Source organism: Heteronotia binoei, chromosome 2, assembly GCF_032191835.1.
Source record: "Heteronotia binoei isolate CCM8104 ecotype False Entrance Well chromosome 2, APGP_CSIRO_Hbin_v1, whole genome shotgun sequence".
In the NCBI taxonomy this organism is placed as follows: domain Eukaryota; kingdom Metazoa; phylum Chordata; class Lepidosauria; order Squamata; family Gekkonidae; genus Heteronotia; species Heteronotia binoei.
The window spans coordinates 124,074,937-124,092,134 of NC_083224.1; the positions used below are offsets into that span (position 1 = coordinate 124,074,937).

At 46.3% G+C, this 17,198-nt stretch overlaps 1 protein-coding gene across 5 annotated transcripts in view; it reads left to right on the forward strand.

Annotated features, from left to right (window-relative positions):
• DNAJC6 (DnaJ heat shock protein family (Hsp40) member C6) overlaps positions 1-17,198 on the forward strand; it is a 96,371-nt gene that overhangs the window by 37,849 nt on the left and 41,324 nt on the right. For all 5 annotated transcript variants that reach the window (XM_060231963.1, XM_060231960.1, XM_060231961.1 and 2 more), the window contains 3 exons: positions 6,852-7,002; positions 10,038-10,087; positions 10,215-10,363. In XM_060231963.1, the coding sequence (XP_060087946.1) occupies positions 6,852-7,002; positions 10,038-10,087; positions 10,215-10,363 (350 nt within the window). The remainder of the gene's footprint in view (positions 1-6,851; positions 7,003-10,037; positions 10,088-10,214; positions 10,364-17,198) is intronic.

Below are 17,198 nucleotides of genomic sequence, written 5' to 3' on the forward strand. Positions count from 1 at the left end.
GAAACAAATGCCCTCAGTGGCTGTCACTGTTGCCAGAAATGATGGGGGTCTCCTCTTTTTATAGGGGAATTCAGCAGAGGCAGACCCAGGTAGAGTTCTTATGGAGCAGAATCTTCACAAAGTGTATACCAGAAATAACTTCAGAGAGAGAACTTGAAATGACCAAGCCAGTTTTAATAAAGAAAATGATTTTATTAAAGGGAGAATAATATTTTAACACACACTCAAGCAGAATTTAAACTACTGTGCATACAAGAACACCAGAAAATAGGGATTAGTGTATATAGGGGGTAAAGTTGGTGGAGGAAGATCATATCTACCTGTCCCAGAGAGCTGAAGTCCATGGAGAAGGGGCAGCAAAACAACCAGCATCCTACTGTGGAAGGACCTCAAACAGAGTTTGGGGATGCAAGTCTGAAGGTGCCAAGACAAGACATACAGAGTATATTCAGAATGCCTCATTAAATAGGAAAAATGTAACCTTGGGGCATAGGTGATCAGGATGTTCTTTGGGACAATATGAATTAAGGAGTTGTGAGACAGTGTGTGCAGGAGTGAGCTGATGGGTTTTGCTGAGACAAACAAAGGTTCTCAGGAAGCCTGGGTGATGGGTTTTGGGTGTGACTATTAAGTGCTGGTAGCCCATTGCTGGAAAGGTGAGAGAAGAACTGAAAAGCAGGAGGTTGATTAAAGTATTTGAATGGAGGCAGGAAAGCAATTAATTTCTGGTTGAAGCAAGAGAATCAGGAGTTGGAGCCAAGATATTAACAAAAAACATTGATATTGACACACCCAGAGTTGTTATTGACAGAGACAAAGCAAAAGACAGAAACTCTAGTGAAAAAGCCTTTTTTAAGTCTGTGCATTCCATGGAAACTGAAGAAAATGAAGAGATTACCTAGGTGTCTGGTTGCTCTGAGCCCAGGGCTGCACCTTAGCTAGAGACAAAGATATTTTATGCATACTCATCTTCACTTGCTCAATGCTTGTATGTGCTGAGCCTTGGGGTCACGTCATGTTTGGAGCTTGTATGTGCTGAGCCTTGGGGTCACAGCATGTTCGAAGCTGCTGCCACACTCCATTTTGTGTGCCAAGCCTGGCACAGTGTCCAGGGTACAACAGTGTGACAGGTACCAAGTGTTATTGGGGGGTGATTGTGCTGCAGTGCAGTCTGGCTTGCCCTCCACAAGGCATATGTGTGAATAGGGCATACAGGTGGGGTATCATTACTAGGAAACCATGACAGTATTGCCAGCTTTTAAGCCTTCATTTTTGTCAGTAAGAAGCAGGGCCTTTCCAGTGCTGTTTTAGCATTTGAGCATCAGGGTCAGACCTAGCACCAACCACTGGGTGACTCATCTGCTTGCTACAGTTCTACAGCAGCCAGTGTGGAGTAGTGGTTATTGTTTCAGAATAGGAAAGGCCCAGATTTGAATCCCCACTCTGCCATGCAAGATCATTGGGTGGCTTTGGGACTGTCACATGTTCTCACAAATGAACAAATCGGGACCATCTGATTCTGTCACTGGTAATGTAGAGACCAAGTTGGAACAGATGGGAGAGATTTTATCTGCAAAGGACTTAGCAAAATGATCACAGTAGGCTGCAGAACACCTCCTCATGTAAGCTAGAACTTGGCAAGCCCCTGAGCACCCAGAAGAATTCCACAAGTGTACACTGTGTGGATACAATGGTTGCACGGAAATACTGATTCTTTGCTACCATCACTGCCATGGAATATGCTTTAAAGTGAACTCTAGGCTGTGTGTTGTCAGATTCATCCCAAGTCTTTCTCCACTGTCACTCTAGCCATCTCCTTTGTCTTTTGATTATCCATGACTGTTCAGTAGTAGATATGGGCACAAACCTAAAAGAGGTGAACTGAACTGGTCCTACATGAACTGAACAGGTCTGTCAAGTTCAGGCCCCTTTCTTCCAGCTGTGGCTTGCTGTGGACAGGAGAAAAGGGGCAGGAATTGTGCAAGAAGGGGCATCATTTAACCCTTTGGTTTTGCTCCTCCCCCTTTGAAGCAATGGGGAGCAAAGTCTAAAGGCTTTGGTTACACCAGCCATTTAACACTTCGGTTTTGTTCCCTGCTGCTTTTTTTTGAGGGGGGGGGAGCAAAACCAGAGGGTTAAATATGGGGGTGAAGTGCCTCCCAGGGGGCATTTTACCTCCTTTCTGCTGGCCAAGCTGTCTCGGGTTCCCTCACACAGCCCCCTTGAGCAGGAATGCACCTTTCCTGAACATCAGTTCCCAAGCTCTGAACCAGCTCAAGTTCAACACAAATTTTGGCTTGTGAGCTGGTTTGTGCCCTTGCTCAGTAGACCAAAGGACTCCCCAGGCTCTTAGACCTGAGAGAGGGTGCCTAGGAGCAAGTATGTCAATTGCTTGGGTAATTTTCTCATTCCCAAAGTTCACCAAGGCATCAATAGGAATGGTGTCCTTTCAGCAGAAAAATCCCTTAATCTGGGAGTGATACTCTGCCTATGTCCGTGGAGGGACGGTGGCTCAGTGGTAGAGCATCTGCTTGGGAAGCAGAAGGACCCAGGTTCAATCCGTGGCATCTCCAAAAAATGGTCCAGGCAAATAGGTGTGAAAAACCTCAACTTGAGACCCTGGAGAGCCGCTGCCAGTCTGAGAAGACAATACTGACTTTGATGGACCAAGGGTCTGATTCAGTATAAGGCAGCTTCATATGTTCATATGTATGTTATATTTATTGAACCAGTTGGAACTATGGGCTACTGAACCATGGGAGAGGATCATCTTACTCAATTCCCCCATCTTTGCATAGTCTTGGTATCAGGCATCCAACTCCCCACCCTGGATGGTGCACCTCTTGTGACAGCTCAGAAGGCAAGGAGTCTGGGAGTGATACTGGATGCCTCCCTTTCCATGGATGCCCAGGTCACAGCAGTTGCATGATCTGCCTTTTACTATCTTTGGCAGGTCAAACAACTAGTGCCCTATCTGACCCCCTAGGACTTAGCTACAGTGATCCATGCAATGGTCACTTCTAGGCTGGATTATTGTAACTTGCTCTGTGCAGGCTTGCCCTTGGGGGTGATCTAGAAACTCTAGCTGGTGCAAAATGCAGCAGCATGGCTGTAAACTGGATTGCCTTTACAGGCAAGCAGTCGGTCGATGCTATGCAAATTGCACTGGTTACCAACTGAGTACTGGATCCATGTCAAGGTTCTAGTACTGACATTCAAAGCCTTTAATGGCCTGAGACCAACATACCTGTGGGACCGTCTCTCCCCATATGAGCCCCAAAGATGCAGTCTGCAAACCAACATCTTTTGGCCATCCCTGGCTTAAGGATGTCTGATTTGCCTTGACCATGTGGAATCAGCTCCCCATGGAGGTTCGGGCCCTACCGGATTTACTACCATTCCATAGGGCCTGCAAGACGGAGCTATTCCACCAGGCTTTCGGTTGAGGCAAGTGGGCGTCCTTCCTCTACTGCCTCTATACCATCTATTGTCCTCCCCTACAATGACTCACCATCTGGACTATTATATTCGGGTTGATATTTATGTTTTAATCTGCAAAATATGCCTGCTCTGCCTATGTTATATTTATTGAGCTGTGCTGTTTTGATTGTATATTATTATTTTATTGTTGAATTTTAATTGTTTTTATTATGTCTGTAATCTGCCCAGAGCCCATTGTGGCAGAGGGTGGAATATAAATCTACCAAAATAAATAAATAAATAAATCATTGTAAATCTAATCTCAGAATGTAGTGATCTGTCCATGACAAGGAGACCATCTCCAATCTCCCACCTTCAAATTACCTTGTTCCTATATAGACCAGAACACTAGATCAGGAATGTGGGGCCTGTTATTACCTGAGACATGCCCATGGTTGTTGTAGAGACCACAAAATCCTGAGCTGTTCTTGACAAGGTAGCATTGGCATGGGTGTTGAAGTCCCTTGAAACAACCAGCCTAGGAGTCTTCAGCACCACCTCTGAGATCAATTCACTAGTTCAGGCAGGGTGATGGTTGGGCAGCAGGGTGGATGGTACACCAACAGAAACCCATCCCTGGCTCACACTTCTAGCACTAGATACACAAAACTAGGGAAGTTCATGGCATTGTGCCATAGGGATAGAATTGTGATAGACATCCCCAATAGGCATGTCCAGGCTTTTGGATGTGCTTTGGATGACTTTTTGGATCTTGACCTTTTTTGTTCTTGGCTAATAATAAAGCAGTCTTGGAGCCTCAATCTGCTTTGTGTTGGTGGAATGCATTAAGTAAATACAGGCACTGGTAGTTTCCCCCCTGCCTGTGGATTATGCTCACTGTGCCATATACATATGTTCATTCCAAGGCTGCCACCAAGCCCTTACCAGTTTATTATCTCCCCAGATCCCTGGCTATTTCTAGGTAAAGCAGGAGTGGATTTGTATATGAGGATCTGGTGGGGGAAGAACTGGCTGCTAGTAGGAGAGGTGCAGCAAAAGCCATACCTTGGAATGAAAGTGCTAGTGGCAGTGCTGAGCAGCCAGAAGTACAGAGGTGGACTGGTGCTGTGTGTGTAAGAGGAAAAAAAATTGAACAGATGGACTTTACTGACTCCTATGGGGTGACTGCATATCAGTCTGCATTCTTCATCTGTCTTGGAAAGAGTGAGAATGCTACTTGTGTGGACTAGCATAATTCTACAAAATAGTGCTTGGAAAATAATTTCTGGAGAGTGGAATATTAGCAAAAAGGTGTTTCCTAGTTAACTGATAATGGAGGATGTTAGAAAAGAAATAGCTCTTGGTGTTTTTTGAGGGGGAGCTGGGGATGTGTACAGAGTGTTCTATAAGTGCTGGCCTACCACTGTGTTATAGAAGTAAAGAATCAAGTGACTGTATATGTGTCTGGGTGTGAATGTCACAATGACTTCTATTAGACTTGTACCACTGATTCTGTAAACAACCTGCCTTTTCAAATATGGAAAAAATGTTATGCTGCAGGCTTTGTCTGCCCAGGGGATCTGTCTGGAGAAATCTTCTTTTTAAAAACATAGTATGGCCCAACTAACACTTGAGGTGAGCTCGGATCATCTTTAATAGATGGTAAAGCAAACTGTGGATAAAAAGACAAGGAGTAGCTTTGATTTCTTAGGCAAGTTGGCAGAAAGTGTTATCTCTACGTCTTGCTTTTGTGAGGTATGGCTGGCAATTAAGGTGATTACCCCACCAATAAATGCTAATGATTGTTGCCTGCATACAATTTAGAACCATTCAATACACAGTACGTAGCTCCAATCTACAGTGATATCTCTTTACATAGCTTGCAACCTGAGATACTTCAATAGTAGAGCCTCCATTAAGGATACAATTAGAGCAGAGCAGACATTTGGAGATTCTTGACAAGATCTTTGCTGCATATTTTAAATCAAAGTTACAGATTAGTTCCTTTGTTGTTTGTCTTTTAAAGAAAAAAGTCAGGAAAAGAATGGGGGAGTGCCTCCTTAAATAACTCCAATCCACATCAGGGTTCCATGGCTATAATATTGCTTTAAGAGATCTCAGAGATCTGTGATCACCATTTAATTAGTTTGACCCTAAGATAAACTTTAGTTGTAGGTTAACCTTTGGTACCTGACTGACATGGAGCCTGTAAACTGGTTCATCGCTATCAAAGGTTTACTCCTTATATAGTTTCCTGTAGCGGATCATCCTTTGTGCCAGGTTGGGTTGTGTCATACCTATGGTAAGGTGCTTTGAAGCACATCAGAGAGCACCTGGAATCCTGACAGCTGTTGATTTTCCCAGATAAAAGAGCATAAAATGCACCAAGAGGTAAAAGAGCAGAGATGAATTTCTGCTGAGAGGTAACCATTTGCCTGCTGCCAGACAGGGCAAGATGGATAGCTGTTTACAACATGATCTGGGTATTAAGAGGTGTGAGACATACATTCTAACTTGATTGGGAGATTGTAGTTCACTTCCCCACATGGGGCAAGTTCCCAAAAACTAGACTGAGGCTTCCCACCAACAAAGACAGGAAGGGTTAAAAGGCTGAATTATCCATTAGACTTTGTTCAAAAGCTAGAGGTCAGATTACCCTGCATGGAGCAGGTGAGGTCAGGATGTGCATTTGTTCCACAGCCATGGTGTGTGTCAGAGGTAAACCTTCTGTATTGTTAAGTTTATCTTAGTGTTATATTTTCCTGGTCTTTTCATTAGATTGTAGCCTGAAGACATGATAGTATATTCCCTGCCTTGTGCTCTAGTGTAATCTAGAGCAATAAAGGGTTTTCCTGTTTAAGAGAGCAGACTGTGATTCACTTATGCTTGGACACACTTAAACATGCATGCACAGGAGAAGAGCTGAAGTAATTGGGAAACTCTACCCTTTATCTTTGCTCAGAGACAGTTTTTACTAGTGTTTTCCAAGTCATTGGTAATGTGGGAGGGTGGGTTCATAACTTGGGGTAGTGGCACAATGAAGAGAAATTCATTTTACATGCACATAAACATGCAACATGCAAGTAAGCATACATAGACCCAGGGCAGGTCTATGACAGTATTTTGCCCAGTAACCTTACTATAGCAGCAAACACACACTCAGCAGTGTTTCTTGACACATTTTTACTGCTGCTCTCTCTGCCAAAAACTTGTTCCCTTTCTCTTCTACAGTTCTCAGTTTTCAAAACTACTCATTCAGCAAAAATTCTTACCCAACTACTTACTGGAGATTGTGTCTAATGCTAGCTAGAATTTATATCTCTGTTTTCTTATTTCTAATTAGCAACTGAAAAATTAGTTTTCTATGTTTACTGTCTTGATTTCTTGTAAAGAAGTGTGTGTGTGTTCATGTGTGGTTTTCTTCTTTCAAGGTGCCTCCTCCCCTGACATGGAGTCTAGCTATGGGGGTGGCCTATTAGACATGGTCAAAGGAGGAGCAGGGAGACTCTTCAGCAACTTGAAGGATAACTTGAAGGACACTCTAAAAGACACATCTACTAAAGTTATGCAATCTGTTGCCAGGTACTGCAGATATTAAAGCACCTACTGACTTTTGTTTTCAAAACCATACCTTTGCAATGCTCATTGAGCAGAAATGAGGTTTTACCAGCCTCCAGGCAAAAGGAAACGTAATGATCAGCACCTTTTGTTACAAATGAATTTATATCATACACTCATACATCAAATGCTCTATCTCTGAATTGTGCTGAAATTTTATAAAGAAATTACATTTTGAAAAACGATGGGAGAGGACTGACTTGCTTCATAATTTCCCCTTCATATAAAACTATTTTATTTGTGTAGGTTTTACTTGCAATAAACTTGCAGGTTTACATGAAATTGTATTGATGTTGCCATTTAAAAAATATACTGTCTGGCTGAGGACAGAAATGGACTAAATTCAGCAGAACTGAAGCTGAATTAGGACTGCAAGTGAACAAATTGTGTTGAGTAAACTATAGTGTAGGAACCTAGACACACTGGGGCATCAATTGCTGCCTTTGTCCAACAAGGCAGTGTGTATATCTTGGTCCTTCATAATGCATTTTTTAAAAAGTCTTGTAAGATGGAATGTGACTTATTTTCCACTAGACAAGGAATACTTGCCACACCCTCAGCCTGCGTGAATGTGGGATGAAAGAAAAGTAGTATGGCATATCCCTAACATCTAGACCAGGGATGCTTTACTCATTTATTATAAGGGCCAGATTTAATATAAATGATGTCTTATCAGGCTGGGCTAGGGTTGCCAATCCCCAAGTGGTTAGGCAAACCAGAAGCCACAGTGTACAGATTGATAAGAAAACAACAAACATTGTAAATTACACACTTTAAATAAATGCTTTACATTCTTTACTCATGCATCACTTCTAATGGCTAGATCAAATGCTCTTAACCCAATACTTAACCCGTGCTAAGGCAACTGCTCATATCAACTTGCTTAGTATTTCTTAGTTTGCACGAATGGTTCTCTCTTAGAGAACCATTTGTGCAAACTAAGAAATACTAAGCAAGTTGATATGAGCAGTTACCTTAGCACGGGTTCCTGATTCATGAACACGCAGCCAGTGGAAGTGGCAAATGAAACACGAATTAAACCTGGAACTCGTGTAGTCACACCTGTTGAATAGAGGATTGCTACCTCAGGATTGATTCAAGGATATACAGTACCATCTGTGTCTACCAGCAAGAGAGATATAAAGACAGCAGGATCTGGTACCCGTTGTTTGCAGCATCCATTTTGGATCCTATTTGCAATAGAGCCTTTGTTTGAGGACTGTGGACCCTTTAAGTTTCAGTATTGGATTAAGAGCATTTGATGCTAGCTATAATAAGTGATGCATGAGTTAAGAATGTAAAGCATTTATTTGAAGCGTGTAATTTACACAGTGTTTTGTTGTTTTCTTATCAATCCCCAGGTGGTGGCAAGGGATCCCCCAGTTTGGAGGCCCTCCTCCTGCTTCAGGGTCATCAGAAAGCGGGGGTGGGGGGAATGTCTGCTGGGGACTCCATTATTCCATGTGGAGACTGATTCCCATAGGGTATAATGGAAAATTGACCCATGGGTATCTGGGGCTCTAGGGGACCTGTTTTTTGAGATAGAGGCACCAGATTTTCAGCATAGCATCCAGTGCCTCTCCCCAAAATACCCTCCAAGTTTCAAAAATATTGGACTGAGGGGCCAATTCTATGAGCCCCCAAAGAAGGTGCCCCTATTCTTCATTATTTCCAATGGAGAGAAGGCATTTAAAAGGCATGCAGTCCCTTTAAATGTGATGGTCAGAACTCCCTTTAGAGTTCAATTATGCTTGTCAACCTTGCTCCTGGCTCCACCCCAAAGTCTCCTAGTTCCATCCGCAAAGTCCCCAGCTATTTCTTGAATTGGACTTGGCAACCCTAGGCCAGGCCATGTGCGTCATAAAATATAATGCCATGTAGCAGAGATATAAACTTTATAAAGGACACAAACAAACACAATTAGAGATTTTGTATTGCTCCTGTGTGATCAAGGAAACTGGGCAAAGGAAACTCCGGTTCTTTTCCTCCCTCTCCAGGGGATGAGGAGGGGGCAGAGCCTCAGCCAACAGAAGGAAAAGAGACTTGGCTCAGCAGCTCTGCTGTGCAATTGAGATAGCCTGGCAAAGTAAGCTCTCCCTCCTCCCCTTCTTCCCCAAGGGAGGAGCCACAGCCAGTGGAGAAAATAGAGGCTTTGCTGTGTAGCTCCTGTGCAATTTAGCAAACCTGGCAAAGTAAGCTGTGACACAGAAGGAAGCAAGAGAGAGGGAAAAGAAAGCAGACTTGCCCGCAGGCCTGATAGGAACCCTCTGGAGGTCTGATCTGGCCCCCAGGGCTGCATGTTTGACTCCCCTGATCTAGACTCTAAACTGAAGGACCAAAATTCTCTAAGTGTAAACACCTTGAAATAGGATACACAAGAAATGATGTCATATTTTTATGAGTCTTTTATTTACGCATGTAACTTTTAAGAGTTGGTGTTTGTCAGCTATTCTTTTAAAAATTATATATGAGGGCTTTGTCGTTATTTCAGTGTTTACTAGTAGTATCTAGCAGCCGTGTTACACAGCTGACTGTAGGTAACTACTAAATGTCCTTTATAATGTTAGAATTTAGGTTGAGACTATAGATAACTATGTAATGTTCAGGTACTTCAGATTTGTGTGTAATATGTTCTGAGCCCGAATATATGTTGCTTTGTATTCTTGAAAGGGACCAGACTAAAAAAACAGTGGCTCATTGCCTTGAAGTCTGGGCTACACCAAGCAATGCAAAAACACTGTAAAGCCCAAAAACATGATTAAAAGTGAAATCCAGAAGGGGGGGGGGAACTGTGAGCACTTAATGGACAGTGTTCTAGGCTACATACCCTAGGAGTCTCCCCTACTAAGAAAATTTTACAGGAATTCACAGATGTGGGGAATTCTATGCACACACCCAAGGGAGCAGATTGTGTAAATATGCTGCTAAATTTTCTTAAGAGTTAACTTTTATCATACTTTTTCTTTACGAAAAACTGGTATTTCTTGTTCTCTTTATAGCTACACCAAGGGAGAGCTAGATATTTCTTACATTACCTCAAGAATTATTGGTAAGTGCATCAGTTTCTTGGAATAAGACAATACTATATTCAGCAGTGCAGTAATCTCCAGTTTTTTGAATGTAAAGTTTCCCTTTTCTTGTTTAAGACATTAACTTGGCATTTCTCCCCCCCCCAGTGATGTCTTTTCCTGCTGAAGGGGTTGAACTGGGATTTAGGAACCATATTGAGGATGTACGGACATTCTTGGACTCAAGACATCCTGACCATTACACAGTTTTCAATTTGTCACCGAAGTCTTACCGTAGTGCCCGGTTTCATAATAGGGTAAGTGATTTCTGTCTGGCATGATAAGCAATAATATTCCTGTTATATTTTTGGGATTTTTGCATGGTGCATAGCTGTATGGCATATAGCAAAAATATGAGTGAAGTAGTTTATATCATGCAATTAAATGGGTAATGTTAGCAAATAGGGCAAGAACATACATATAAGGCAGAGCTGGATATGAGCTCCCACTTGTAGGCTAATGTTCTAGCTAGTTTGCTTTTATAATATCTGTACTGTTAGATAGGTGAGAAGGATGGGGAGGGAAGAGCCAAACCACTCATCACCAGGTTAGAATGTGAGAACCTTCTTGCAGAGAAATTGGAAACCTCCCTATTTAGCTCACTTCTACTGTCATTTCCTGACTCCTCCTACGTGAAGAAACTGAGATCCTTGCATAGTTCTTGTTTTTTTTTTCAGCCATTGATTCAGGCCTGGTTCTGACTTTTAGGCCATAAGCTGAGTTGAAGAGTTTAAGTGGAAAACAGCTGTGTTGCTGGGAAGAGTCAGCTGCCTGACCTCATGACTAGATAACAATCAGGTGTGGAGAGGGTGGTGTCTCTCTCTAACTGGAGAGCCAGTTTGGTGTAGTGGTTAAGTGCGTCGACTCTTATCTGGGAGAACCTGGTTTGATTCCCCACTCCTCCACTTGCAGCTGCTGGAATGGCCTTGGGTCATCCATAGCTCTTGCAGAGTTGTCCTTGAAAGGGCAGCTTCTGTGAGAGCTCTCTCAGCCCCACCTACCTCACAGGGTGTTCATTGTGGGGAAGGAAGATAAAGGAGATTGTGAACCAATCTGAGACTCTGAGATTCAGAGTATAGGAAAAAGGAAAGGTCCCCTGTGCAAGCACCAGTCGTTTCCGACTCTGGGGTGATGTTGCTTTCAGTGTTTTCACGGCAGACTTTTTACGGGGTGGTTTGCCATTGACTTCCCCAGTCATCTACACTTTCTCCCCCAGCAAGCTAGGTACTCATTTTACCAACCTCGGAAGGATGGAAGGCTGAGTCAACCTCGAGCCAGCTACCTGAAAACCCAGCTTCTGCTGGGGATTGAACTCAGGTCGTGAGCAGAGTTTAGGACTGCAGTACTGCAGCTTTAACACTCTGTGCCACGGGGCTCTTCAGAGTATAGGGCAAGATATAAATCCAATATCATTATCATTTAACACCCTTCCAAGATTGAAACCATGACACTATGATAACCAATTAGCCCTATTCCATTCAATTAGAGGTCATGATTTGCACCTGAGGAAAATGATCAGCCTAATCTGGAGAGCCAGTTTGGTGTAGTGGTTAAGTGTGTGGACTCTTATCTGGGAGAACAGAGTTTGATTACCCACTCCTCTACTTGCACCTGCTAGCATGGCCTTGGGTCAGTCATAGCTGTGGCAGAGGTTGTCCTTGAAAGGGCAGCTGCTGTGAGAGCCCTCTCCAGCCCCACCCACCTCACAGGGTGTCTGTTGTGGGGGAGGAAGGTAAAGGAGATTGTGAGCCGCTCTGAGACTCTTCGAAGTGAAGGGCGGGATATAAATCCAATATCTTCATCTTCAGATAGCTTCCCCCATTTCACCCTTAGGTCACATGCTTAGTAACAGTTTACACCAGCACTGACATCATGAACCAAGCTTCTGATTGGTCTAGGGCCTAGACCACAATGGATCTTTTGGCCTTAAGTGTTAGCTTTTGCAATTAGCAACTGGCATGGGTAGCCTCTTGCTCACTAACTTTGATGTTACTATGGTTCCTTGAAACCTGCTTGACATGGTCCTGGTACCTTGTTGGCACATACTAATTCTGGAGAGAGCTGGAATTTGCTTGCTGAACATCTTTTGAATGGTAGAATCTTACAACTTTGCATTCTTGATGTAAACCAGCATCTTACTGTGTTGCTAGTATCTTATAATTAGCTTTATATTTTTTTATTTCTCACTGCTTGTTCTGTTTGAAATATCCTTGCACACTTTTAATAAATTTATTTTAATTATATTTGTGGTGTTTTGTGCTCAACTTGCTTCAATCCTAATTCCAGTTCCTAGACCAAGTGCTCGCCTACCAGGTTAATTGTTTCTTGGAAACTCATTTCTGCAAGAGTCCTACCTTGCAGGGCTGACTTTCTTGTTTAGTCCCAGGAAGGTTAGAAGCTTGCCTCTTAGCTTCTGACAGTTGGGATAGTCAAAAGGGGCTAGTGGCAGTTTACCATATTGTTGTGTGAGGATTCACATTGCCATAGTTTCGTAATTTTGTGTTCTGTAGCCCTATAAGGCAAACATCCTTGGACCTATGGGTTTGTGACATTCTAGACTGGGCAACCATGCTCCACTCAGTAGTATTGCCAAGGATGTGGTTGCTGTCATTAGCAAGAGTGTCTCTTCAATGCCCCAAACACTTGGCTATTGTACAGGAATTCTGTCTACCATGCATGATATATTAGGCTACATAACTGCTAACCTAGTGATGGCAGCGTTATAGCCAAGACCTAGGTGAGATTGTAGCAAAGAATGGCATTGCTTCCACCCTAAGGTATTATGGATATGAAAGTAAATCATTTATTAATGCAGTGCTATCTGTGTACATAGTACCTTTTACACAGTTATCGAGATAGGTCCCTGCGCCCAAAGAACACTTGATTGGAAGAAAATTCCATTGACATTAATAAGATGCACACTTACTGCTCGCCGCCAACAGTGAGGGATGGGGATGGTGTGGCCAGCCCCAATGGTCTCTGCAATGGCGGGGGGGAGGGGGAGAAGGAGTGACACCCAGGCCTGAGCGACTGAAGCAGTAGCAGCCCTGACATCCCCAGGAGCCTGCACCCAGCTGGAGTGAAGCAGAAGGATAGTAGTAGGAGGGCCGACCCAGGGGTGGGGCAAAGGCTGAGGGGGAGAGGGATGCAGCAACAGGATGGAGGGAGGGTGTGGGCAGTGCGGCTTTCTCTATGGGAGGCATCCATGGCCTGGTATAGAGGCGGCCATGGCCCAGTACCGGGTCGGGACCCAGTAAATGGGAAACACTGCTCTATACTATATGATAGCTCTTCAAGAACTTGAAGATGGTGATCATATCACTTCTCAGTCATCACCTCTCCTGGCTAAAAATACCCAGCTCCTTCAACCTTTCTTCATAGGACTTGGTCTCTAGGCCCCTCACTATCTTTGTCAACCTCCTCTGGACCTGTTCCAGCTTGTCTATATCCTTCTTAAATTGTGGTGTCCCAAACTGAACACAATACTCTAGGTTGTCAAGTCTGCTATAATTTCTGTGTGTAGCTAAGTTACTTCTTTGGTTCAGGAAAAGGATCCTGGGTGAAACCACACTGTACGCCAATGCTGCTAGCTTGAACTCTCCTCTCCCCCCTCCCACCCTTTGTTATGTAGCAGTGCTTTGAAATGGGAATATGGGAACAAGATTGTAGAGCCTTCTCAGAGGAGCGTGGGGGAAGCTGGTGCCAAGAAGACGCTCAAGGCCGACTCAGGCCTGAGAATGAAACAGTAACATCAATGTGTGAATGTGCCCTGCATAGAGTGCTCCTCCCTTAAGAATCCCTTTGATGTATACCTTATATGATTGCTTTGTTTGTATACTCGCCAGCCTTTCAACTTCGTTCTATAGTCCAACAACATGTTACAATAAACTAGAAACTTTTATCAAGAAGGTCTCGTTATTGAAACATCAGACTTGACATTTTGAAAGACTCCCTTTTCGGAGCTCAACCTTTCCGGCAACTTGAAAGCCCGATGGCTGACCAGATTCTGGACAACGGAGAACTCCCACCCGATGCGGGACTGGAGGGGGCTGCTGCACCGTGGCATGTCTTAAACCTGAGGAGAGCAGCGGAGTCGCCCCCAGAGTTCCAGCTGGTACTATCACCCCAGCAGTATCAACCGAGGACCTCGACCACCACCATGGATCAGGCCCCACTCCGCCGGGACGCCATCCTGAACCGCCACATCAGGCCGATCCATATGGCAGGAGTAGAAGCCGCTAACCCGGGCTCTGTGGAGACGGGGGAGGCAGACAGCATCATCGTCGTCCAAGTCAGGGAGGACGAGGGCGAAGGCGCTGGGCGCAAGGGGACCGAGAGTGGAGAACCGAAATCCCGGGACACTTATGATGAGGACTACCAGATGTTCCGCTCGATGGTCCGCCGAGAAATTGACAGAGCGATCAGGGGCTTGCGAGATGAGGTCCATACCCTGACGGCTCAACTGGGGAACGCGTTAGGAGGGGCGGTATCCCGGAGACCGCCGACCTCCCAACCAGGGGCCCACGGCCGCCTGAGTCAACCGGTCCCGACGACAGCCCCACCGAGAGCAGGCGCCACCCCGGCACCAGCACCGGCTCCCCAACCCCCCGCTCCCCCGGTGGCACCGCGAAACGTGGGAAGGGAGCTAGATGCCACCTTTGATGGGGACCCGGAGGAAGTGAATTACTTCGGGATCCAGGAGAACAGCTTCATGCACTATTGGGGGCATTCCTTCCCAGACGAATTCAGCCAAGTCGACTACCTAGGCTCGAAGCTGAGGGGGGCCGCTAAGAGATGGTATTTGAGCCTGTGCGAGACCAGGAGCCCGGTCCTGGACGACGTACATGCCTTCCTACAAGCCCTGCTGACCCAGTACGAAGATCCGTTGCAGGAGTCTCGGGCACTGGCGGCCCTACGCAACATGCAGAAAGGGGCCCGACCCATCCGCGAGTACGCTGCCGACTTCCAAGCCAACGTGGCCAGGGTCCGAGGATGGAACGAGGTGATGAAGGTCGAGCAGTTCACCAATGGGCTGAACACGAGCATTCTGGATTGGGCCCTCACCCAAGCCCGCCCGACCACCCTGGTGGGGTGGATCCAACTGGCGGGGGAGGTGGAAAACAACCTAAAACGAGTGGCCATGCTACGCCAACACCAGTCAGGCAAGTCCCAGGTGAAGGCTGGGCCTGGGAAGGCTGAGCCCCCTAAGGGGAAGAAGCAAGCCGTGGCAGTGCCGGTGGGGTCCCGCCGGTGCTTCAGATGAGGGGACCCGAACCACCTCGCATCCAACTGCCCACACCCCCCGCCTCCTCACGCCCTACCGGCTCCCCCGAAGCCAGTCACCCCCGAGCCCAAGAAGACGCCCAGCTGCCCTAAGGATGCAGCAAAGAGCAGCGCGGTGGCCATGCAAGAGGAGCTGCTGGAAGAAGAGGTGCTCCTGTCCGCGGAGCTGGCAGACCTCGCCTGGGTGGAAGAGCCGGCGGGAAACGAGCCCGACCTGCTCTGAAGGGTGCCCACCAGCAGGTCGATTGAGACGAGGCGCCGCTGACAGTGAGAGTGACGGGGACGTTGTATTTTGTGACTGTGAAACTGCTGAACCCCAAGCTACGGAGGTTCTTGCAGATATGGGCCCTAGTAGACTCGGGGTGTAACCGAGAACTAATCTCCCCCAAAGTGGTGGAGGCCTTGGGGCTGGAGAGCTCGCAGCTTCCCCACCCCATGCTGTTTCAGCAAATGGACGGGTCCGTGATGTGTGGAGAGCCCTGCACGCACGAGATGCAGCCCTGCCCCATGGGGATCGAGGAACACTGGGACCAGGAGTTTTTCGTAATTGCCCCTTCCTGCTCGTACCCGGTGGTGCTGGGGGTGGGTTGGCTAGAGAAGCACGAACCCCTAATCTGCTGGAGAGCACAAACCATCAGATTTCTGGCCCCCGGGTGCAAAGGACACTTGTGGAGCACGGCGTGGGGCCCGAAGGCTCCCATCGCCAAGGAGCGGGCGGGCGTGTCGGTAGAAGAGGTGCACCCAGTCCCCAGTGCTTACAGCGATCTGATGGAAGTGTTTAGCGAAAAGGAGGCCAATCAGTTACCCCCCCACCGGAGCACGGACTGTGCCATAGAACTGATCCTGGGGGAAACCCTGCCCCGAGCTAAACTATACCAGATGGGATGGGCAGAGAAGAAGGAACTCTGTAAGTTCCTGGACCAAAACCTGGCGAGGGGGTTCATCAGACCCGCCACGGCCCCCCACGCCGCCCCCGTGCTTTTCCGAAAGAAGGATGGCTTGCTTAGACTTTGCACAGATTTTCGCGGGATAAACGCGATTTCCATGTTGAACGCCTACCCCATCCCCCTCATCCGAGACTTGCTAAGCACGGTGGCGGGAGGGAAGATCTTCACCAAATTGGACTTGCGGGATGCTTACTTCCAAGTACGCATCAAGGAGGGGGATGAGTGGAAGACGGCGTTCAGTACCCCGATGGGGCAATTTGAATACTTAGTCATGCCTTTTTGGTTGCAGGGAGCACCAGGGGTTTTTATGAACTTTATCAATGACGTGTTAAGAAAATACTTGTACAAGGGGGTGGTGGTGTACCGGATGACATCATTATTTACTCTCAGGACGAACAATCGCATGTAAAATTGGTGAGGGAGGTGCTCAGCACATTGTTGAAGCACCAATTGTATGCCAAACTGTCCAAGTGTGAATTCCACTGAACGGAGCTAGATTACCTAGGCTTCTGAGTGTCTGGGCGGGGATTGGCCATGGACCCAGCAAAAGTCCAAGCAGTGCTAGAGTGGGCTCCCCCGAGGACACGTAGACAGCTCCAATCTTTTCTCGGGTTCGCAAATTTTTACAGGCAATTAATAGAGGGGTTCGCCCGGATTGCCCTACCTCTGACCGACCTTTTAAAAACCAAGGGAAAAGGTCCGGAGGCCAAGCGGCCGGGGGCCGGTCTAAACTGGACACTCGAATGTCAAAGCGCATTTGACCACCTGAAGCACCTGTTCACTAGCGAACTGGTCCTAAGTCACCCGGACGAACAAAGGGCCTTCGTGGTCCAATGTGACGCCTCTGATGTGGCCGTAGGAG